Source organism: Fukomys damarensis, unplaced genomic scaffold (genome assembly GCF_012274545.1).
Source record: "Fukomys damarensis isolate Sample0158 unplaced genomic scaffold, DMR_v1.0_HiC HiC_scaffold_13, whole genome shotgun sequence".
NCBI lineage: Eukaryota > Metazoa > Chordata > Mammalia > Rodentia > Bathyergidae > Fukomys > Fukomys damarensis.
The window spans coordinates 26984983-27008736 of record NW_022900925.1 but is presented as its reverse complement, the minus strand read 5'-3'; the positions used below and the strand labels follow the sequence as shown (position 1 = coordinate 27008736).

The 23754-nt window shown below is 40.6% G+C and overlaps 1 protein-coding gene across 6 annotated transcripts in view; it reads right to left on the bottom strand.

Annotated features, from left to right (window-relative positions):
• Tex14 (testis expressed 14, intercellular bridge forming factor) overlaps positions 1–23754 on the bottom strand; it is a 60204-nt gene that overhangs the window by 22141 nt on the left and 14309 nt on the right. Inside the window, exons 8-18 of one of the 6 annotated variants that reach the window (XM_033762945.1) lie at positions 23022–23212; positions 22440–22590; positions 19615–20510; positions 16091–16161; positions 12459–12584; positions 12183–12268; positions 10791–10884; positions 10205–10356; positions 9092–9192; positions 7289–7408; positions 1651–1717 (exon numbers count right to left, since the gene is read on the bottom strand). In XM_033762945.1, coding sequence (XP_033618836.1) covers positions 1651–1717; positions 7289–7408; positions 9092–9192; positions 10205–10356; positions 10791–10884; positions 12183–12268; positions 12459–12584; positions 16091–16161; positions 19615–20510; positions 22440–22590; positions 23022–23212 — 2055 coding nt within the window. Of the gene's footprint in view, positions 1–1650; positions 1718–7288; positions 7409–9091; positions 9193–10204; positions 10490–10790; positions 10885–12182; positions 12269–12458; positions 12585–16090; positions 16162–19614; positions 20511–22439; positions 22591–23021; positions 23213–23754 lie in introns of all 6 variants that reach the window. The other 5 variants (XM_033762947.1, XM_033762944.1, XM_033762946.1 and 2 more) reach the window with 5 other exon arrangements.

Genomic DNA, 23754 nt, shown 5'->3' with positions numbered 1-23754 from the left:
AGTAACCATTTGCTCTCCCATCATCGGTGAGTTCACAGACATGGGGACAGCTGGAGCACTCTACCCCGATTCCTAAGATCACGACTCCCCCACTCCTCCCCACCTCCTGAGGTGGTCACAGAATCACCTTAGTGATTCCAACAAACGCAGAAACCCCACCAGTAGTGAGACACTGAGGCTTCTCTTACTGTGATGGTCTCTTAAGATGACAAACACCTAGAAAGCATAAACTAATTCCTAATGAGCACACTCTAGAGCCAGAGGGTACTTAAGAGAGTGTGGACTCAGACCCTCCAGTGCTTCACATGAGGGAGAGTGGGCCCTGGGATGAAGTGACTGCAATCGCCCAACTGTGCAGAAAGAGTTAGTGGAACAACAGGGCTGGGAACCCAGCATGCATCGTACTGTTTCTGTTACAGCTCTGGGCGTGGAAGAGAATATAGACCAGAGCCCGGGAGAGGGGGTCACAAAGTAGAAATGCAAGGCTTCCGCCTACTTCACGTTTGTGTGGGACTGGCCCTGGGTGTCTGACCTATCTACATTACCACTCCTCCATCCCAGTCAACCTCCTCCACACCCAAGTAAAGCGGCCATGTTCACCCAAGCCCACAGAGAGTGACCGTGAGTAGAGCCTCTGCCAGAAAGGGTGGGTGCTCCAAGACCCTGGTGACTTTTAGTACATAGCCTGAGAGTGTAACTGCTCATCTCAAAGCCTGAAGATTCTTAAAACGGTCCTAACTCCGGCAGGGGACTGAATCATGTTAGAGTTGGAAGCTGGGGTGTGCACTGGAAGCAAAGGAGTAAGTTAAGAAACCCATGCATCTGAGTTCAGAGGGTTGAGATATGACCAAGAACATCTACATAGCCTCGTAGGTAAATAACTATGATTTAATAAAAGCATGGTTCTATACATGAAAAGAACAAAAGCAAACAATCATTAATGTCTGTAAAACCAACACTTTACTTGTATACTGTCTTGTGCCACACCCCCAATCTAGGGTTAACTTGTCACATATGGAAAGCTCCTGCTAAAGTTACATGGCACCGAAGGCCTCCAAAGGGCGGTAGCAGGGGGGAAGGGTGACAGTGCTAAGCCAAATCTGCACGATTGCCTGTTAACTCTATGATGAAAAAGACGCTAAGCAAGGAAAAGAAAATGACAATGAAACTCTGGCTTCCGAGAGGAGAAAGACATAGAAACCAAGTTCTGGGTTTTGTTGTTTATCTTTTTTTTTTTTGTACCAGGGATAGAACTTAGGTCCTTGTGCTTGCAACACAGGAGGCAGAACCACTGAGCTAAATCCCCGGCCCCTTCGGTTTTGCTGTTTAATAACTAGCTCTGTGGCTTTAGCAAATTCCTTAGGTAAATTGCTCAGTAAAGACAACTGTCCATTGCGGTGTGTCACTAAGGAGGCTAAAATCTAGTGAGACTAGATAAAATATGTGGGAGTAGACATAACAGAACGTGTCAATATTGTGAAGCTGGTGAGAAGCCAGGGCTTCATTCTAATGAGGGGAGATCAGCTTTCTCACCAGTAATGGAAAGGCTGAGAAGGTGATATCCAAGGACCCTTCCAGCCCCAAATTTATCTGTGATCCAACAGAAAGTGAAGCCAAGAGATTCTCAAAGGAATCTTCCCTAGAGCTTACCATAGCCTTGAGGTTGGGCAAATGTACCTTGTATTCCTTCAAAGTTCTCTTCTATGGGACTTGAGGTCTGTAAAAGAATGAAAAGATGGGGGCAGAGAAAGGACGTTCAAGGATAGAAGACATAAAAAATTTGAGGGAAATTTTTTTTTTTTTTTGTACCAGGGATTGAACTCAGTTCCCTGCACTTGCAAGGCAGGCCACCGAACCACTGAGCTAAATCCCTGGCCCTTAAACTTTTCTTTCTTATGTTGGGGATAAAACCAGGGCCTTGCACATGCTAGGGAAGGGCTTTACCACTGACTTACTCCCCCCGCCCTCCTTATGTTCCTAAACTTTGGAAAATCTTCATGAGGCCTCTTTATCTCCCATAGTTACAGAGGAAACTTGTTTCACAGCCATTAAATATTGACTTATGCTGTCAGTTCCCCTCAACAAACAATCCCTCACTCTGTGAAGAGGAATTTTAAAAAAAATTTTCTCTTTATATCACCATTCCCCTTGTCTGAATTTTCCAACACTGTTTTGGTTCTTGGGAACTTGATAAGAGCCAAAGAAGGATGAAAAATGGCCTGTGAGAAACTACTCTATGAAGTGAGGGATCAGAACAATAGTTCTTTTTGTGGAAAGGCAATGGTTTTTTTCCTCTTAATTTTTTATTAGTGTATTTTTCTGATACATAATAAATACATTCATCATGGAGGAATTCATTAATTATAGGGGAACTAGTACATATACATATTGATCTTAACCCTTTTTACTAACCTATTCCCCCACTCTCTCTCTCCTGTCTTGCCGGTCTTCAGATTCCCTTCCCATCCTTTTGATGAAAAAACTCTTGAATTCAGTGATCCTTTGTACTGGTTTTCAGTCTCAATTTCATTAATTTCTGCTCTAATCTTAGTAATATCTCTCGTTCTATTAGTTTCAAACTTGCTCTTGTCTTTGTAGGATCTTGAGATGCATCATTAGGTTATTTCAGATCACTCTAATTCTCTTTATAACTCTCCCTCTTAGAGCTGCTTTGTGTCCCATAGAACTGCTTTAGTATGCTGTGCTTCCATTATTTGACTCTTCCGATTTCTTCTGTGATCCTCTGATTATTTAATAATGTACTATTTATTCTCTTTGTGTTTCTATATTTTCTGTGGCTTCTTTTGCTGTTACTTTCTAGCTTCATTCCACTGTGATCTGATTATTTCAAGTTTCTTTTGCTGTTAACGTCCAGTTTCCTTCTGCTACAGTCTGATAGTATGTAGGGTATTGTTTCAATACTATTGTATTTATTTATGCATACTTTATGCCTAAGATAGTCTCTTTTGTAAAGAGTTCTGTGGGCTGTTGAGAAATGTGCGTTTTGTTGTTGGATGAAATATTCTGTACATATTTGTTAAGTCCATTTGTTCAATAGTATGGTTTAATGCTGATGATCTTTGCTGATTGTTTGCCTGACTGACCCAATTGTTAGAGTAGATAACTAAGTGCCCCATTATAACTGTATTGGAGTCTATATGTCCCTTTAAGTCTAATGGTTTTTATTTTATGAAATTGGGTGTATTAAATTAAATGCATAGATATTTACAATAGTAATTTTTTTCTGTTGAATTGCTTCTTTCATCTGAATGTAGTGGCCATCTTTTGCCTCTTCTGATTAGTTTTGGCCTGAAGTCTGCTGTGTCTGAAAATAAGATAGCTACTTCTGCTTATTTTGGAGTTCCTGTTGAATGCAGTATCATTTATTTTCATGCTTTCAGTTTTAGTCTGTGTCTTTCCTTTTGGATGAAGTGTGTCTCCTGTAGGCAGTATATGATTGTGTTGTTTTTTGATCCATCTGCCAGTCTGTCTTTGGTTAGGGATCTGAGACCATTGACATTAACAGTTTATACTATAAGGTGTTTATTTACTTCTGTCATTGAGTTATTTTTCCAGCGCTGATTCCTTTATAAATATTTGTTTAATGACCTGTTGAACAACTCTTCTGACATATGACCTACTGCTCAGACATATGACCCATCTTTTTTGTGCAATTCAATACATCTTGTTTTTATAGACTCAATCTCTTTTTTTTGTATAGTACGTCTTATTTACAGAGTACTATAGTTTTATGTTATATATTACTGCATGTGAGAGCTTTGCAAATAAAAGCAAAGTCATCAAGTTGGAGTTTTCTTTGACCATTTGAGTATTGCAATGTACATACTATATATAATTCCTCATTTAACAACCAATTCAATTAGCAACCTAATCACAGGCAGGACCATAACTTGGTCCTTAACTCCTGCAGTTAGATGTATACTTTCTTTTGGGCTCTTTGGTGCTGGAGGCCTCCCAGTCTCTGTCTAGAATTTCCTTAAGTATTTTTTGCAATGTTTATTTAGTTAGTGGTCATGTAGTTCTTCAGGATTTCTTTGTCACAGAAACCTTTTTCTTTTCTATCAATTTTGAAGGCTAATTTACCAGGATATAAAAGTCTGGGTCTACAACTGTTTTCTTTCAGGGGTTAAAAATCTTTGTTGCTGGGCATGGTGGTGCACACTTGTAACCCCAGCACTCAAGAGGCTGAGGCAAGAGGATTGCTGAGGCAGGACTGCTGCAAGTTCGAGGCCAACCTGGGTTACACAGTGAGTTCAAGGCCAGCCTCAACTATATAGTGAGACATGTCTCAAGAAACCAAAACAATCCTTTACTCCAGGCTCTCCTAGCCTTTCAAGGTTTGTGCTGAAAAATCTGCAGGTATTATAATGGGTTTGCTTTTGATATTGGTATTCTTTCTTTGTGTTGAAGTTCTGGAATTTTAATATCATGTGTCATGGGGAGGTTCTTTTCTGGTCATGGCTATTTGGTGTTTTATAAGCCTCTTGTACTTCTATACTGAATCCTTTCTTAGGTTTGGAAAATGTTCTATGATTTAATTGAATCAAATTTTAAAATTTTTTCAGTTACTTTGTGATTTTTCCTTTATTTCTCTAATTCTGAGGTTGATTTGAGTCATCTAGTGGTTACTGGATCCAACTTTATGGTGTTTTGGTCATTTGTAAGGTGTCACTGAGTTTATGATCTACAACATCAACCTTGTCTTCTATTTCTGACATTGTCATTAAGTCTTCTAGCTATGCTTTTCATTAAAATTTTCATATCATCTATCTCAGCTTACTTTTCATACTTCTGAAATCTCCTCTAAAGGTGAGTCAGAGGGCGGGAGGGGAAGGGGATCTAAAAACATTTAAGATAGATCATGTATATGTACCAATTACCTACAATAATGTAATCTTTGTCACAAACATGAACTAAAAAATTAATAATAATGATAATGAAAATGGAGAATGGAGATCTCAGACACAGAGAGAGGTGGGTGGGGAAGAGAAAGTGAATAAAAAGAATAAAAATGTTAAGTACCTACTACCTAAGATGAATGTGAACATCATGTACTCCAGATGAGCTGATGAAAAAAGAAACTGATTAGAAAGTAAGTAGAATGGTGATTACTAGAGACTGGGGAGTGTGTGTAAGGAAAGGGAAGAGGGGCAAAAAGAGAGAAGCTAGCTTTGATCAGTGAATGCTATATAAGCGTATGGAAATATCACACTGAACTCCATTACAGAAATAAGTACAATTAGTATGCATTAATAATAAAAGAATGTATATACAGAGTATCTAGAAAAAGAAAAAAGAAAAAAAAAGGTTAAAAAGATAGGAGAAAAAAGAAACAGAAACAAAAACAAAACAAAAAAGAAAGAAAAACAGAAACAAGACCAAACATTGTCCTCTGCCTGTGGCACTGGAATCCACCAGATATAGGTAGAAACACTGAGTCACAGTAGGAAACTGTTTTGTTTCCATATCCACTTTTGGCTGTGAGAACACTAAGTCTGGCTCTGCCCTTCCTGCTGGGTGTGGTCATTTGATGGGGGTGGTGTCTGCTTCAGGGTTGTGTTCACTTTAGCAGCTCTTAAATGCTAGTAGGTACCCTTCTTGCTCCAGAAGTGATTATATCCATACATCCCAGGACATGGCAACACTTATCCTGCTCATTCTGACAGATGGGAAAAACAAACAGACCCCTAAGCTCCGTGTTGGAAGGAGGCAGTAAGGAGAACCAAGTAGTCCACTAGACTGAATGTCAGCATTTTCATGTCCAACCAACAATGTTTTTTGGGAGATGAGTGATGCTGGGTTTCTTGACCTGGGTACTGGTCATATAAGTGGTTCAGTTTGTCAAACTTCATGAGCTATATATTTAAGATTTATGTAATTTTCTCCATGTCACAGATTATAAATGTACACATATATAAATGTACAAATATATAATCTTTTTATGAAAGATTTCTTAATGTCCCAGTCTGTCCACAGCAGAACACTATTAAAACTCAGGATTATTAATAGTGGCAACTGCTAGTTGGGTGGAACATATTGTAATTCCAGCCCTTGGGAAACTGAGGCAGGAGGACTGCCATGAGTTTGAGGCCAGCCTGGGCTACAGAGTGAGTTTAAGGCCAGTCTAAACTACATAGTAAGAACTTGCTTGCAAAGACAAGTAGAAATTATATTTTTGATACATCTGGGATTCTTGTTAAATGGCATGATTGGAATGTACTTTTCTGCCTTTCCCCTCAGTCCACTTTTCTTATTGATAAAGGATTCCAAAAATGTGGCACTGAGGGGAGAGGTGGAGGTGAAATTATATAAGTTAAGATAATCCAATGAATTTCATTTTACAAATGAAAGTACTCTAACGCATGTCCTTGCACAGCTGGCATGCTCAGAGGAAAACTTTATGTACTGCACAGTGCCATCTTATTCCTGAATCCTTGCCTCTAATCCTGGCTCTCCCGTCACTAAAGCTTGGACAATGAGGCTTAATTCCCTATACCTGGAGGTCACCAGTTCTTCTTTAGAGAGATGATAACCTTTTCTTCTCCACAGAAAGGATACATAAATCAGGTACTATGAATAAAACTGTTTCGGAAAAAAGTACAAAGTACTATACAAGTGCAAAAATCATGACTTTGGAAGAAATTACATGACTTCCCACTCTCAAAAACCTTATTTTTAAAAAACAGTTTGAAAAAAATATGCATGAAAGCATTATGAAAATATTAGGTATTTTCACATGTGTCTTAAGTCATATTTTTTTTTTTGTTGCTGAGACAAAATACTTGACACTCAAAAGAGGACAGGTTTATTGTAGTTCACAGTCTGTAGGGTTTCACTCCATAGGGAGCTGGTTCCAAGGCACGGTGGCATGGCAGAGGGGCATCACAGCGGAGGAAGAGTTCTTGACAAAAGGCAGCAGGTAGCAGTTAGCAAGCAACAATCAACAAGTGACCTTTCTGTCCCTTATATTCCATCCAGGCTAACTTCCCCTAGGGTGGGTAGCACTCAAACCCAGGGTGGGGCATCCTTAACTCAGAACTATGCCAAGCCAATCAATGGACTAATTTAGTAACCACCCATCCTTGATTCCAGCATCACACACTCTAGATCCAGCCACCTCTGAAAAGCCCCACCTATGACCACATGAGACTTGGGGGGATCTAAATATAAGCCATAACAATGTTTAAGCTATTTTCTCAAGAAAAGTGATTTAAATAAGGCAATGGAGAAATCTGAAAATGTATTTTACACTGAATGTGATTTTTACCTCTAGAGGTAAGTTTTCTTGAGCAGCCGAGGAATAAAAATATTCATAGTCTGGAGTTAAAAATTCATCTGTTCTGTCCTCAGAAGATTCTGGCGAACATGATGATGGTGTAGCATGATCCTATTAATAATGCAGGAAATCACATTTAAATTGCTGTTCACTGTAAACCAATCCTTACAGCTGGATGCAGGGTTAATCACAAGGTCACAGAAGACCACCCAGCAGTCAGTGGAACACTGAGTTGGCTTTCCCAGTCTGTGTGTGTGCCTCTGCTCACCTTCATGGTGAAGAGGCTGTCGTGAAATTGCTTGGCATAAGTGTGGAGGAATGAGCGTCCTGAGTCTCAGCCTCTCATTCACAGAACAGGTGGAGCTGAGACAACTTCTCTGTCTAAAATTCTCAGGAGAGGCCCCAGACACCTCAAGCTGAGGACCCAATTTGCAATCCCCGATCCAAGGGCACAGACATGGTCCACAGTCCACACTTTGGCATCGGCCTACACGTGAGGAGGTATTACAGTTTAAAGGAAAGTAAAGGAGCAATTGTGTGTGTGTGTGTGTGTGTGTGTGTGTGTGTGTGTGTGAGAGAGAGAGAGAGAAAGAGACAGACACAGACAGAGAGACAGAGAGAGAGAGAGAGAGAGACAGACAGGGTCTCGCTTTGTAATGCAGGCTGGCCTTGAACTCACTATGCAGCCCAGGCTGGCAGTCATTTTGCCTTCATATCTCCAAGGAGCAGGATTTTTAAAACAACAATGCAACCTCAAGAATGAAAAGCTGCTGGGCATGGTGGCACACAGGAGGCTGAGGCAGGAGGATCGCTGTGAGTTTGAGACCAGCCTGGGCTACACAGTGAGTTCCAAGTCAGTCTCAACTACATAGTGAGACCCTGTCTCAAAAAACCAAAGGAAAAAAAAAAAAAAACAGAAAAAACAAACAAACAAAAAAGAAAGCCAGGCTAGTGTGGCTTTCTTCCAGATTGCCTGACTGCTTTTTCTGGGTGTTCTTTTATCTTGCTTTTCCACCTTCTACTTGGACCAAGCTTGCTCTGCAGAGCCAGTTTCTCCCTCATGCTTTACTTTTTCAAATCAACTTTGACACTGCTTAAAAAAAAAAAAAAAAAGAATGAAAAGCTAGGTGTAGTGATGCACACCTGTAATCCCAGCACTTAGGAGGCTGAGGCGGGAGGATTCCTGCTAGTTCAAGGCCAGCCTGGGCTACATAGTGAGTTCAAGCCCAGCCTGAACTACATAGCAAGACCCTGTCTCAAAAACAAAACAAAACAAAAATAAATAAAATAAAAATATAAAAAAGTAACAGAGCTTTTCCACTATACCCCTTCTTTTTTGCTTATTTTCTTACATTGAGATACTGCTTGTGACATGGTTAGACAAGTGATTCTTTCCTCCCATCTTCAGGTAACCTGATAGCACATCCAAATTTAGCAGATGAGCCTGGCTGCCCTCACACCTTCTCCACTTCCCTGACTAGACCTACCTCTCCAGCCCAGTTAGTGTGATCAATGTAGCATGTCCTTCTTGCTCTTATATGACAGAAGGGATACAACGTCCTTATGAATAGTTTGTAAGATTACAACACTGTGCTATGTTCAAGACTTTATCACTATTGTGCCTTTATAGTGTATCATTCAAATTGCTGTCTCTATCCTATAGATGACATGACCCCATATAGTTAGTACATTACAATACTATAGATACTACATTGCTATTATAATATATTATAACTTGGTTCTAGTTTATTAGAAATCTGGGCTCAACTTGGCTCTCCAAGCCATATTACTTACATTGTAAGATTTCTCAGTGGTCTCAGACATGTCAGAACTTGCTTGAAAGGCTTCACTAGGCTCTGGCTGCTCATTTTTCCTAGGCGAAAGATGCCTGATACCTAGTGATTATAATACAATCAGGGTCACAGTCATTCAGTAATAGTGGGACAGCATGAAAAGGACAAAAGGCACTGTGAAAAGAGAGATGCATATGCCTTCTGCCAAGAGCGGCCATATCTTTTATATCAGGTTTAGTTCAGAGAGTACAGATTGTTAGTTTAGCCTGGACCAAAAACGCAGCCCTTGATCATCCACCCTGTTGTCCACCCACTCGAGTGATGCTTTAAAAAAAGAAAAGAGTGATGCTTGATGAGGAACAAATTTTTTTTTTTGATTTTTTGAGGCAGGGTCTCACTACGTAGTTGAGACTGACCTGGAACACACTATGTAGCCCAGGCTGGTCTCAAACTCACAGCGATCCTCCTGCCTCAGCCTCCTGAGTGCTGGAATTACAGGCATGTGCCACCATGCCCAGCAACGAGGAACAAATTCTAAATACAAAAAAAAAAAACCCAAAAAAAAACAAAAACCCGAAAAACCCATGCCAACAGATTTCTGCTTAAAATGAATGATAACTGTAGATGTCCTTCTTATTGACTTAGTAATACCCCATTATCCTGATCATGAGCAAATTATTGGGTAGATAGTCTTCAATTGTAAATGTCATCTATCTCTGGGTTCCTCTGGCATAGACCCAGCAGATTTATTTCTAGCCTAGAATATAATGCAAAAAACAAGCAGGAGGGACTGGTGGCTCACCTCCACCCTTAGGTAAGGAAGGTTTGATTTCTTGCCAGGTTAGACCCAGAACCATGGTCAAGGCATGAACTTTATCTTATTTTGGATGAAAGGATCTTGTTTCAGTTATAGAAAAACTCATGAATCTCTGAATTCTATACATGAAGGAAGCGCAGTAGAGTGAAAGAGATATGCTACTTTCCTTTGGCATTCAAGTTCCCAGAAATGTAGGAAAGGAGAGAGGATCAAGCAAAGGAAATATGCCAGAGGTGAACAGTTTTGAGAGCTGACAATTTGTTATAGCTCCAACCCAATTTCCCCAACTGAACTTACTGGTGAAGTTCTGCGGCCCAGGCTGTCTGCCACATTTCTCACTGTCATGGTCACAGTTGTCCACTTTCCTCAATTTGACATCATTTCCTCCTGGCTCTTCCTTCTCCCTGCGAAACTGCACTCCTCGCTGCCAGTCCATGTTTTCAGGGCCCCTAGTAGGGGGCTGCAATAAGGGACTGGACCCATGTGCAACCTCACTCTTCAAAATCGAACTGCTCTGAGGATGCCAAGGAAGGACTGGGAGCTCCCCACTAGCTGCCTTCTCAGCCGTTTCTTTCACCTCCGCTGCACACGAGAGGAAACAGCCATGGGGTCAGGGATTTAGCTCAGTGGTGCTTTGCCTGCCTTATAAGCACAAGGTCCTGAGTTCAATCCCCGGTACCAAAAAAAGAGGAAACAGCTCTGAAAGGGTCATTGTGAGACTGGAAACAAAAGCTTCCATCCTAGAGATTGTGATCCTACTCTAGCCTACGTTGCAATAGTTGCCTTTGCACAATTGCATCTTCCTTAGCGTGCTATGCTTAGCTTGATGTGGCGGGGAGGGGAAAGCCGATGACAGGACAGGAAAGGCATTTCAGTTAGTTACCCGCAAATAGCCCTTGCTGCTGCATTCCACTTGAAGATAGCAGAAAGCTTGCAGATGGATGTTCTTGATGATTTAACAACTAAAAAAAGGACATCTGAAATTCCCACAAATAGTAATTAATGCAATGGGTTTGATTTGAGTTTGCCTAGTCTTTCTAGACCCCTGAGCTCATATTCTGGTGGTATGTATATATATGCCTGACTTCATTTCGAATGTTCCACTCTTCTGCTAAGGTCACTAGTACTAAAAAACAGACATTGCAGCTGGGCCTGGTGGTGCATGCCTGTAATCCTAGCACTCAGGAGGCAGAGGCAGGAGGATCACCACAAATTCAAGACCAGACTGGGCTACAGACTGGGGTACAGAATGAGTTTAAGGTCAGTTTAAACTATGTAGTGTGATGCTTTCCAAAGACAAAACAATCTGGGTGTGGTGATGCATGCCTGTGATCCCAGCACTTGGGAGGCTGAGGCAGAAGGATTGCCATGAGTTCAAGGTCAACCTGAACCATATAGTGAGACCCTATCTCAAAAAGCAAAGCAAAACAAAACAACCAGGCATTGTATCCTTTTAAGCTTAAAGATATAATACAAAATAACGTTCACAGTCAATATGATAGTGACACTACATGCTCTCCACTTTAATATAGTAGATACATTTAATGCCTACATTTTATATTTTAAAAACTTTCTCTTTTTTAAGACAGGGTCTCCCTGTGTTACTCAGACTGGTTTCAAACTCCTCAGCTCAAGTGCTCTTCCAATAGCTAAGACACCAGAATATACTACCACTGTGCCAGACTGTGTATTTTTAAAAATTATATTTATCATATGAAATACACATATCTAATAGAAATATTTCCTGAAATAAGAATATTTTCTGAAAATGAGAAAAGCATTTCCCTTTCACATGTCAGAAGGGTCTTATTTTTCAAATGAAATTATCTTAACTGAGCGTGGTAGTACATATTTGTAATCTCAGCACTCTGGAGATTGAGGCAGGAGGATCACTGAAAGTTGGAAGCCTGCCTAGATGACTTAGTGAGTTTGAGGCCAACCTAAACTTCACAATGAGACCCTGTCTAAACATACAAACAAAGAAACAAACAGATTTATTTTAAACATGGAATGATCTCTTAGAAGAAAACTGTGAGAAGACATTGTTATTGTTTTCAAAGTGAAATCTAGGCTGTGTACCTAGAGGTGTTAATCAGAGACTGGAGATATAGCTCAGTGGAGGAGCCTACATTGCATGAGGCCCTGGGTTTGAGCCCCAGCAAAGGAGGGGGAACGGAGAGGGAGACAGACAGATATGGGGGAGGGAGGAAGAGGAAAGAGGAGGGGACAGTTTAAATTACACTTTATCTAACAAAACCCATGACATCATACTCACTTTTCCATTTTAAGCGTATCTTTCCGTCATCTTTGCTTTCTGACTTCACATTAGAGATTACAGAAGACATAGATTCCACATTGATCCTAAATTTCATGAGGTTTTTTGGGTGGGGATGATGGGAGTGGGTGGACACAAATACATGTTTGTTCAAGTTCCTAATAAAACTCAAAGCCCTTAGCTCACCCAGAACCATCCCAGATTCCCTGAGCCATTACCACAGCTGCACTGACTCCTGTCTGCCAGAAGAGAGCGCCAGACTGCAAGGCTCCTTACCTGGTGGAGCCCTGGTAAGGGCAAGATGACCCAGAAGGTCCCTGTGCATGGCTTGACCTAGGGAAGAGGTCACTCCTTAGCTCCATGACTTTGTCTTGGGTACTGGACTCCCTAGACCTTCCCTGCCTGAGAAATGAAAAGGCTGGGCTAGACGTTCTCTTTAGAATTTTTTCAGTTTCTAAATTCAATTTTATGATTCTAAACATTTTCTTGAGAAATTTTTGGAAGTAGAAGAAACCCTCAATTTAAATGCAGTTTCACCAAACAGAATTCTGGTTCCTTGGGCTGCTATAGTGCCCACCTCTCCCACAAGTCCTCAAGGTAATGGTTTAGGAGAAAGTTCTGTTCCTTCCCTTTCATCAGACTTCACTGGTAACAGGCCCACCTGAGTATCAGTGATAGCACAGTAACTAACATTTATAAAAGTGGTCATAAGGCACCAGGAGTGTGAAGAACATTCTGAGACCTTAGTTTACTCTTACTGAGTTCTGGACCCTTACTTTCTGGGCTAGCTGTCTGACTTTGGCAAATGTCAAGCTCTCTTCACTGAGTTTCTTTAACTGCAAAATAAGGGTATTTTTTTTCCTTCTAAATACCCCATGACTTATATATACTTATATAACAATTAATCTTAGAACTGGATGCTCCATGGAACGGATATGACTTCCCCGTTGTCTCAAATGTATCACTGCCCCATAGCTAGGACAGACAGTAGAGAGGTCAGTTTGATCAAGATCTTTAAAGAACTCTTCAGAAACTTTTCTTTCTTTCTTTCTTTCTCTCTCTCTTTCTCTCTCTCTCTCTCTCTCTCTCTCTTTCTTTTTTTGTTTTTTGGACTTTTTGAGACAGGGTCTCACTATGTAGTTGAGACTGACCTGAAACTCACTATGTAGCCCAGGCTGGTCTCGAATTCACAGCGATCCTCCTGCCTCAGCTTCCTGAGTACTGGGATTACAAGCATGTGCCACCACACCCGGCTCATTTAGGAAAACTTTCTTTACAAGTCACTGAATAAAGAATGAAATGGGGGCCAGAGATTTGGCTGAGTGGTTCTGACGCCTGCCTTGCAAGCCCAAGGGCCTGAGTTCAATCCCGCATACCAAAAAAATAAATAAAAAGAATAAAACAAACTAAAATTCAACAATGGGGGAAATCCAACAACTTCAAAATAATAATAATGTGTGTGTGTGTGTGTGTGTGTATATATATATAAGGCCCATCAAAATAAATTTATAGGGTTTTAAAAACTAATATGGGCTAATGCTTATATCCTAATGTAAAATGGAAAACCATGAGGTAAAACTGCCCATACGTATAGTAATTGTAATGGGGGTAACCAGGAATCAAACTCAGTACCTTGTGCTTGCCAGGCTGGCACTGCACCGCTGAGCTACATTCCCAGACTTGTAATTTAATTTTTAAAAAGCATATAAAAGTATACATAAATAGCAAAACATTAAACTTTTTTTAAACATTAAACTTTTATTTGGCCTGTTTTTATTCTTTTAAGGGAAGAAGGAGAAGCTGAGCATGCGTGGCCACAAGCACATTTGTTTCTTTGTCACCTAACAGCACTAATGTCAATGCATCTGCTTCTGTCAATGGAATGAGTTGCCAAACCTTCTGATGCCACACAGGTGTTTCTTCATAAATCCCTCTGTCAGGGTAGAATACACTGGACTGAAATGGCCAAGCATTTTCCTTAATACTCCCTTATGTACATATTTACCAACATAAAAGAACATTAAACTCTTATCATTAGTCTCCAACACCAATGGGGTGTGGGCGAGTTTTTTTTCCCTCCCAGAACTGACTTCAAAGCTAAGGATTTGTGTTGTTATTTGTGCACCGAAAAATAAAAAGGTGATATAGTAGTCTAGTTTGAAATGTATTTTTAATATACCAAATGTCTGAAAGGATGTGAAAAAAGGAGAATCATTATATTTGGTGGGAATATAAGAGAATAACTGGGGAAAGGGTACAGAAATTAAAAATAAGCTGGGCATAGCGGTGAACACCTACAGTCTCAGTTACTAAGAAGGCTGAGGCAGGGGGATCACTTGAGGCAAGAAGATCAAGACTAGCCTGTTCAACATAACAAAGCCCTCTAAAATAAGAACACTAAAAATACAACTACCCTTATGATCCAACAGTCTTACTAATCTAATGGGTATATATCCAAAGGAACTGATATTAGTATCTTCAAGAGATATCCACAATCTCATGTTTATTGCAGCACTTTTCATAGGAGTCAAGACAATGAATCAACTTAGGTGTTCACCAAGAGATGAATAAAAAAATGTGATATATGTCCATGTATACACATATATGTACTCCCCACACAATATAAAACAGTATTCAGTTACAGAAAGAATGAAATCCTGCTATTTGTGACAATATGGGAGTCTGGGGGACATATCAACATAAGCCAGACACACAAAGACAAATATGCATGATCTCACTCATATGTGAAATCAAAGGATGTTAATCTCATAGAATCAGTGGAATGGTGATTGCCTGTATCGTACACCACAGTGGCTACTGCAGATGACAATACATCACAGTTTTGAAAGTGGAGAATGGGTGTGTGTGTTCTCGCATAACATGCTAACTGTGTAAGCAACAAGCAATTACATAGATCTAACCACTCCACAATGCATATGTACTTCAAAACATCACCTCATGGACGATTAAAAACATAGTTATGTCAACTTTTAAAAATTAAAAATTAGCCGGGAATGTAGCTCAGTGGTACTGCACCTGTTTGGCAAGCATGAGGCCCTGAGTTTGATTTCAAGTACCAAAATAAAAGAAAAAATGTTAAACACACTTATTGTTTCTTTAATAATTGCCCATACATAAAATAAATTTTACATAAATAATTCAAAGCCCAACACACATAAATGCTCTCTTCCCAGAGAATTTCTGCTAAGTCAATTTATTTCATTCAACAGGCTGGAAATCACACACTCCAGGAGAACAGTATCATTCCACTTCTCTGGAGCCAGTGATACTTAAACATACTCACAACAGGGCTGAATATGCATGACTGTCCCTGCCACCCAAATGGGACAGTCATGCATGTACCACTGGAGGTTCAAGCTGGCAGGAACACATTAAACCCATGTTTTTCAGTAAGTTTGGCTTGTAGAGTACCTGACATTTCTTTTTTGTTTTGTTTTGTTTTGTTTTTTTGAAACAGGGTCTCACTATGGTGTAGTTGAGACTGACCTGGAACTCACTATGTAGCCCAGGCTGGTCTCGAACTCACAGCAATCCTCCTGCCTCAGCCTCCCGAGTGCTGGGATTACAGGTGTGCGCCACCACACCTGGCCTCCTGACATTTCTTTTTATGGAAGTTTTGGAAAGGCAAGATATTTTTCTTTGGACAAAGAATAATTTCTGTTTGGTTAAGCTGCCAGCCACATTGCCTGTGATCTCTCCTACAGGTTTCCATTACACCGCTCTTTCCATTCACTTGGCAGACAACCTGACAAGATCTGCTTCTGTGTTGCTCCTTTTCACTGCTCCCAGTCCCTTTGTCACTAGACAAGATGTTCCTTTAGTAGCTGCAGGGCCACAGGAGAGTCTAAAGACATAGTAGTACAAGTAACAATAGAATGTTGACTCACCTACTATCTTGGTTCTTCCTTTCCAAACTGTCCTTGGCTCCTTGAGTGGCCTGAAATGGTTCACCTGTGTCCTGTTTTCCAGGATCATAAAAAGTCAACAGCTTGAAAAACAACTACGTTTCAGTGCTTTGATGAATTCTCTTTACTCTCTCTATTTTCAAAGCCACCCTGGTTAAATGTCTAGAAATAACCAGATCTATCCTTTGTATATTTCTTATTCTAGTAATTTATCTCTTAATTTGAGGTCTCTACCCAGAAATGTTGGCCCCCAAGAACCAATGTGGAAAATGACCATGTGGAAAATGACAAAATAGAAATAAAAAAAATCAAACATTCTCCTAAGCATTTTCCTCCCACACTAATATGAGGGTAGGATATATCTGTTACAGAAGCCCTGGGCCTTGGGTTCTGTTTACTTGGGTTCTGCCTTAGACTAACTTATGAGAGTTATATACTGCAGTTTCATCATCTGTAAAGCAGGGACCATAATACCACCAGAGAAGATACTATGAAAATAAAATACAATAAAATAAAGTCCTTATAATACTTTGGAAATAGCAGAAGTAAAATAAATAACACTCAATGTCTTTTCCTCAAAAGAGACTTTCAGATCTCCTTATTTCAATTATAGCCTAATTTAGGGCTGGGGATTTAGCTCAGTGGTTCGGTGGCCTGCCTCGCAAGCACAAGGACCTGAGTTCGATCCCCGGTACCACACACACAAAAAAAAACAATCAATTATAGCCTAATTTTAATGAAATCAATTAATTATATCCCCTTGCTTACACCAAATTAAAGCTATAATTATGGAGTTTGGAAATAGCGGCAAGATGCATAAAGTGAGAGGAAGATTCCCTAAGGTATGACTTCAAGAGGTCTTAAGGGCAAATACTCTTCCACAAGGGCTGAAGATGCCACTATGTGAGGGAGCATGATAAGAACAAATGTTCAAAAAATCTATCACCAAGGAAATTCTAGAATGAATTTAGAATTATAATTACAATATGTATTTAGTATAATAGAAAGTCTGTAATGTTTTCATTCTTAAAATTTTAAGAATTAAGAAATTAATCAATTTAAACCTCTGAACAATTCACTTGGTAGAAATGCCTTATTTTCTGATGATAAAAATTAAAATTGTGAGCCAGGGATTTAGCTCAGTGGTGCCAATGCCTGCCTCACAAGCACAAAGTCCTGTTTTATCCATGTTCATATGTACAGTAGATAGTTTCCAGTGATGAATGCCATCAATTTCTTCCCTTCCTGTCTACCCTACCAGGAGCTGGGGCCTATTTCTATCATCCGGAACTAGGCTGCCTTTACAACTTTCCCTGATGAGCACAAAGCAGTGGAAGTGACAATGTCTTACTGCTGGGACCAGCTTTTAATAGGCAAGGTGGTTTCAACTTTTACTTAGAAAGTCAGCTGCTCCAGTGCTTGGGAGGCTCAGGAGGACAGCCTCAAGTTCAAGGCCAGCCAGGGACACTTAGGAAGAACCTATCTCAAAAAGCCAAAGAAAGAAAGCAAGCCAGCCAGCCAGCTGCCATAGCATAGAGAAGCTTGGGTGAGATGATTTATTAAATGATAAAAAGCCAAGTGCAACTAAATCCCTGGCAACCTATATTCATCTGTTCTTTATTTCTATAACTTTATCATTTTCAAGAATGTTAACAGGGGCCAGGCATGGTGGCTCATGCCTGTAATCCCAGCACTTAGGAGGCTGAGGCAGGAGGACTGTTGTGAGTTCGAGACCAACCTGGGCTACATAGTGAGTTCTAGGTCAGTCTTAACTACATAGTGAGACCCTGTCTCAAAAAACAACAACAACAAAACAAACAAAAGAATGTTAATAGGGCCTTAACTCAATGGTTCTGCCACTTGCCACGCAAGTGCAAGGTCCAGAAATTGGTTCTCTAGTATTAAAAAAAAAAAAAAAAAAAAAAAAAAAAAGCAACGTGCAGAGAAGAAAACCATATAGAGGAGATCAAGGAATCAGCCATGTAAATGCAGGCATCTTGCTCCTTGTCCTGCTCAACCTCCAGCAGAATGCAATCAAGTGACTCAGCTAATAACACCACATAGAACCAGGCCAATTCTCAAATCCCTGATCCAGAGAACTGTGAGAAATAAGAAGCCATGGCTATTTTAAGCTACTAATTTTTGAGGGTTTGTTGTTATTAGATAGCAATAGATAACCAAAACATAATAAGAGCAGTTATTTCTAATAGTTTTCTATCGAAGCCTAATATTCAATTAAAGCAAATATTAGAAACTAAGTAAATAATTTGTGCTTTGCATAAAAAATGCCTGGGCTGGAGGTATAACTCTATAGTAGAGATCATGCCTAGCATGGCTGAGGCCCTAAGTTAGATCCCCAGCACCAAAAATAAAAAAAAAAGACAAAAAGTCAACATGTTTCCAATGTTCTAAGTAAAAGTTGAAGCCTCACTGAAATTTAGAATGGCACAGTGAGAGAAAACCAGACTGGAGTTAGGAGGACCCCAACTAGACTGGAGTTAGGAGGACTGCAACCAGCTTGGACTTTGCCAAAGGTATAGCAAACTAGGGGGTATGGTCCATCTGCCGTAGGCAAAAACAACAGGGTGCACTGTAAGTGGAGACTGCCCTTCATTGTTATGAGCTAGTCATTTTAAATAATTTCTGCAGTAAAGTCCTCTGGGACAGAACTCTCCTGCCCCATCCCCATCTTGATGACACCACTGGACCTCAGGAAATTTATTGAAGTTGAGCATAACACTGTATAAAATGACAAAGTTGGCCCAGGTCTAAAGGATCTATTAGCTCTAAAAGTCAGTAACTCAACAAGCGTCCTGCTCTGTGTATGAACCTGTTCAAATTTACCTATGCGTTCATCCCCTCAATGATCATTTGTTCTTCTAGTGTCAGGCCCAAGCCATTTGCCGAATCACAGGAATAAGACTTTAGCTTTGCCCTTAAAGGCCTCACAGAGAAGTTAATATGGAACCTCATAACTGCCAGTACACTTCCAGGCCAGCTCCCTGGGTGTCCACTCTGAAGTGTCTTCTGTGACTAGCAGGTCTCTCAGACTCCCACTGGGGAGTCTGCTTATGGGCATAGCTTGTGGCTTATTCCTTATCACATCCAGGGTCTAATACAGTCTCTGGCTCAAAAAAAAAGTTATTTGGATGTGTGAGTGAGTGAATGAATGAATAAGCAATTTACAATGGGGATGAATAGATGTACAGAATACCTTATATATGTTAGACTATGTGAAATTGCTAAAACTTGATTGTTTTGACCTATACTATAAATATTCCATATGACTATCTAAAATGTATGAATTTACAGAGAAAGATATTGCCTATGTGCTGGGTTTAGAAATTGGAGGTAACGTATCTACTTTGAATCTTTTCTAAAGCCAAGAGGAACCTGCTATGAGCTAGTGCCATTTATATGCCAGCTCCTACACACAGGTCAGGAGCAGTGTTGATCCTGGCTCTGAAGTCTTGCTTAGGTTGTCCCTCCCTCCCATTTTGATTTACCTGATGTCTCTCTGACTGGTCCTCAGTGCTGTCTTCAGAGACTTGGGTGAAAGGTTTCCAGCCATAGCTACTTCTCTTGGCATTTTTTCCAAAATGACCCCCTTGCAATTCTTTCATTGTTCTTGGGGACCTTGACAGTGTTGGACAATGGCCATTGGTGTCTGGCTGGGGGACACCTGACACCTGCATGACAGGATGAACGTAATTTAAAGTTGGAGGGCCCACTGCTCTAGGTAAGTCACAGACATCTGGAAATAATCTTGAAGCAGTCCACAAAGATATGTGCTCCTTCTGTATCAACTCAACCTCATCTAACTTCTGCTCAATAGTCCCCACCAAATCTGTAATCTCATGAGCCATTGTCTGTGAAATTTTTAGATTCAGCACACATTTACTGATGTACTCCTCAGTCTTTGTCCAGCTGCTCACCGTGCCCTTGGCTTCTCTGGTTGGCTCAGGTAAACTAAGTAAACTAAGAGAACTATTCTGCCAGTCCCAGTCACCAAAGAGCTCTGTGTCAGCTTCTGAAGAGCTCTCGTCCTCATCACAAAGGTGTGCCTCTTCCTCCATCTTATCCAACTCTTCTTCCAGGGATGGCAGTTCATCTGCCTGGTTTGGTTTATCACCCTCAAGAGCTAAAGTACCAACTGGGTATTCTTCTTCTGTGTTATCTCCTACATTCAAGCAGCCTGAGTAGATTTCATTGATTTCGAAGCTGTGGAGGCTGTCCTGACTTGCACTGGAGCTCTTGGTTTCTGCCACAAGTGGAGCAGGAGGAGGAGGAACATCTGGATTCTGAGGCGCCTGGGCCATCATACTTGGATTTAGGGGCTGAGGACCTAATGCTGCTTTTGCAGTGGGACAAGAGTGACCCCTTGGTGAATGGGGCTGACTGCCTGTTGAAAAGAGTAGCAACACAACTGATTAAAGGGATTACTATATTCAGTAGCTAAGCAGCCTTGGCCATTGCCCAAGAGGCACAAGGATGCAAACTCCCTCAGAGTTACGGAAGACCACTGCACACAGTCAACACAGAGTCAAAGGGTGTGTTTTTATTTTTTATTTTTTGTACTGGGGATCAAACTTGGGCCCTTGTGCTTGCGAGGCAGGCGACGGAACCGCTGAGCTAAATCCCTAGGCCACATAAAGAGTATTTTTAACCTAAGTGAAATTTCTCATTTTCACGTGGAATGAAGAGAAATTTTGGGGGTGGAAGAGGTCAGGTCCTAAGGAAAACATTGTCAGCTTCATTTATACTGCATTCAAAACATGTTTAACTGTTGAGACATGAAAAATACAGACCCTTGTATCTCAAGGACTATGCTCATAGCTTTCTTTACACACAAATGCAAGTGTTGATTTATGTCAGTTATGCTCTTAGGGAGCATCTGGTAAAAATAGCAGAGAAAGACCCAAGAAACTATCGCATCATGGAGGAATAAATAACAAAGCATAATGCCAGGCTGATCACACACTTTTCCTGATTTCTGTCCAGTTAGCAGCAAATGACATAAAAGAGACAAAAAAATAAGAGATTGGGGAGCCTCTAGCCCTAACAAGAGGAAAGTCTGAGTGAATGGTCACCTGGCTGGAATTAGAAGGCCTAGATTCCAGTTCTGTAACAAGTTCTGCAACCCTGAGCAGGCTGTAACCCTCACCTTAGTATTCTCAACTGTAATAGCAGGGTTTATGTCTAATGATTGTAAGGCCCTTTTCTGTTTCTAATTCTAAGGTTTCTAAATGTACTGGAAAGCAGTAAAGTATGGAAAATATTTTAAGGAAAAGCAAAACGTTAGTAAATTACTTCTAAATGGCAGAATTAAAATGGTAAATTGCACTGTTTAAATTTCCAAAATGAGGAGAGAGAGTAGTAGGTCTTTTTTTTTTTTTTAGATCAGATTTCACTAAGTTGCCCACACTGGCCTGGAACTCTTAGGGTCAAGTGATATTCTTTGTCTCTGCCACCTGATTAGCTGAGTTTGCAAGCATTTATGGTTATATGTGGCCACTGCATGGCCAGTTAGCAGATAGTAGTTTAAATACAAAAATTTAAAAAATTATTTTTCTTTTGAAGCAACTACATAAGATCCTTTTTTCTTTCTTTTTTTGGTATCAGGATCTTGCACCTGCAAGGCAGGTGCAGTGCCACTGAGATAAATCCTGGCCCAATAAAATCTTAAGAATAATCACAGCCAGGCATAGTCATGCAAATCTGAAATCCTAACACATTAAGCGGCTGAGGCAGGAATATCTTGAGTTTCAAACCAGCCTGGACTACACAAAGAGTTCAAGGCCAGCCAAAGTACACAGTGGGATGTTTAAAAAAAAAAAGTCAGGCATGGTGGCAACATCTATAATCTCAGCACTTCAGAGGCTGAGGCATAAAAATTACGTAGTGAGTTTAAGGGCTGAGGATTTAGCTCAGTGGTTCTACCGCATGTCTCGTAAGCACAAGGTTCCGAGTTCAATCCCCAGTACCAACCCTCTCCCCAAAGCATAGTGAGTTCAAGGTCAGCCTGAACTACACAGTGAGATCTTATCTCAATAAAAATAAAACTAAAAAAGAAAAAGGAAGGAAGGAAGAAAAGAGTAATGCTAGAAATAAACTCATTGCTACCACTTATTTCTGCATCCAAGCCAGGTATTTATAGTACCCAAAAAGTTTAATAATTTTAAGGATCTTGATTTTTCCCCCCTAAAGTATACCTATCTTCTCAGCATAAATTACATGTATAGCCTTTAAGGCGGTGATTAATTTAGCTCACGTTGACTCTCAAAATACACTGGTGTCAAAGTGATGTTTAGCCTGTGAGTTAAGGGCATACCCGATTCCTTTAGCTCTTTGATTTCCAAGTCTGCACCGGCCTTTGGATGTTCTGAAGTCAGTCCTAGATAAACACTGACATCAGGATAGGGTTCACATCTCTGCACCCTGGGGCTCTCCGTTGGCTGTGTTCTCTGTGCTCCAATGTTCTCCTGTGACACAGGAAGTACTGTCAAAGGCATATTTGCAATCATCTGAACATCACTGGTAGAAACCCATCTACCTATCAGATAAGCTCCCTCTTTCTCTTGTTGGATATACTGTGGTCCTTATCAGCTACTTTACTGTTATCCCAATACCTTGAAATAACAGTAGTACCTTGAAATAGCAGAAATAGCTGCCACTCACTGCATCCTCACTATGTGCCTACAGTGCACCCTATCTTCTTATTCCTCAGTTCCACCCCTTGATTCCTATTGCCTACACTATGTTAAGCAGTTAGGCTTTCTCAGAAACACACAAGTATAATAAAACGAGGGTTTCTAATGCTTTCTATGGCTTGGTCTCCAGCTTTTCTTTGGTCTCTTACTGCCTACCCAAGACAGCTAAGTAGAATCAAACTCCCAAGAACTTCAAGGCTTGCCTTTAGGTCATTCTTCAGAACATACTGGATATCTTGAAGATTCATAGTTCGGTCTTTCTGCTTGACTTGGACGCCTGACCTAACAACATCATAGTAAGGTTTTGGAAGCCTGACATCAGCATCTAAATAATTCCCCAAGAGGATGGCTTCTTTAATAGCTGAGCCGTCTAAATCATTCCAGGGTACACTGTCTGTAAGGAAAAAGTACAGGAAGGAGTAACTGTAAGAAATCAGATGCACTTGTGTAGCCACAGTCAAGGCACTCAACCCCTTTACACGTTAGGCCAATCACAAATGAGAAGTCACTTTGCCCATTTAGCAGGGAAAACCCTGCCAGAGGGACAGGAAGTAGTACTGGCAGCATCACATGAACACAGGCTCTCCTCCTGGCAGCCTTGGGGTCATAGGAATACTTCATGGCATTCAGCGGGGTAGACCAAAGCATTCATTTCATGGCAGGTACAGTGTGGTCTCTAGGACTGCAAACACTACAAAAGGGAGGTGACTCTTTACTTATTCCCTCAGGGAATGTGGTTTTATTCACCGTGTGTGTGTGTGTGTGTGTGTGAGAGAGAGAGAGAGAGAGAGAGAGAGAGAGAGAGAGAGAGAGGGAGGGAGTGTGTGTGTGAGATGTGTTCCTCTTTTTTTACTCATCTTTTTTCTCATGGTGCTGAGGTAGAATCTAGGGCTATGTACATACTAGGAAAGTACTCTACCACTGCGCAAGCCCTTG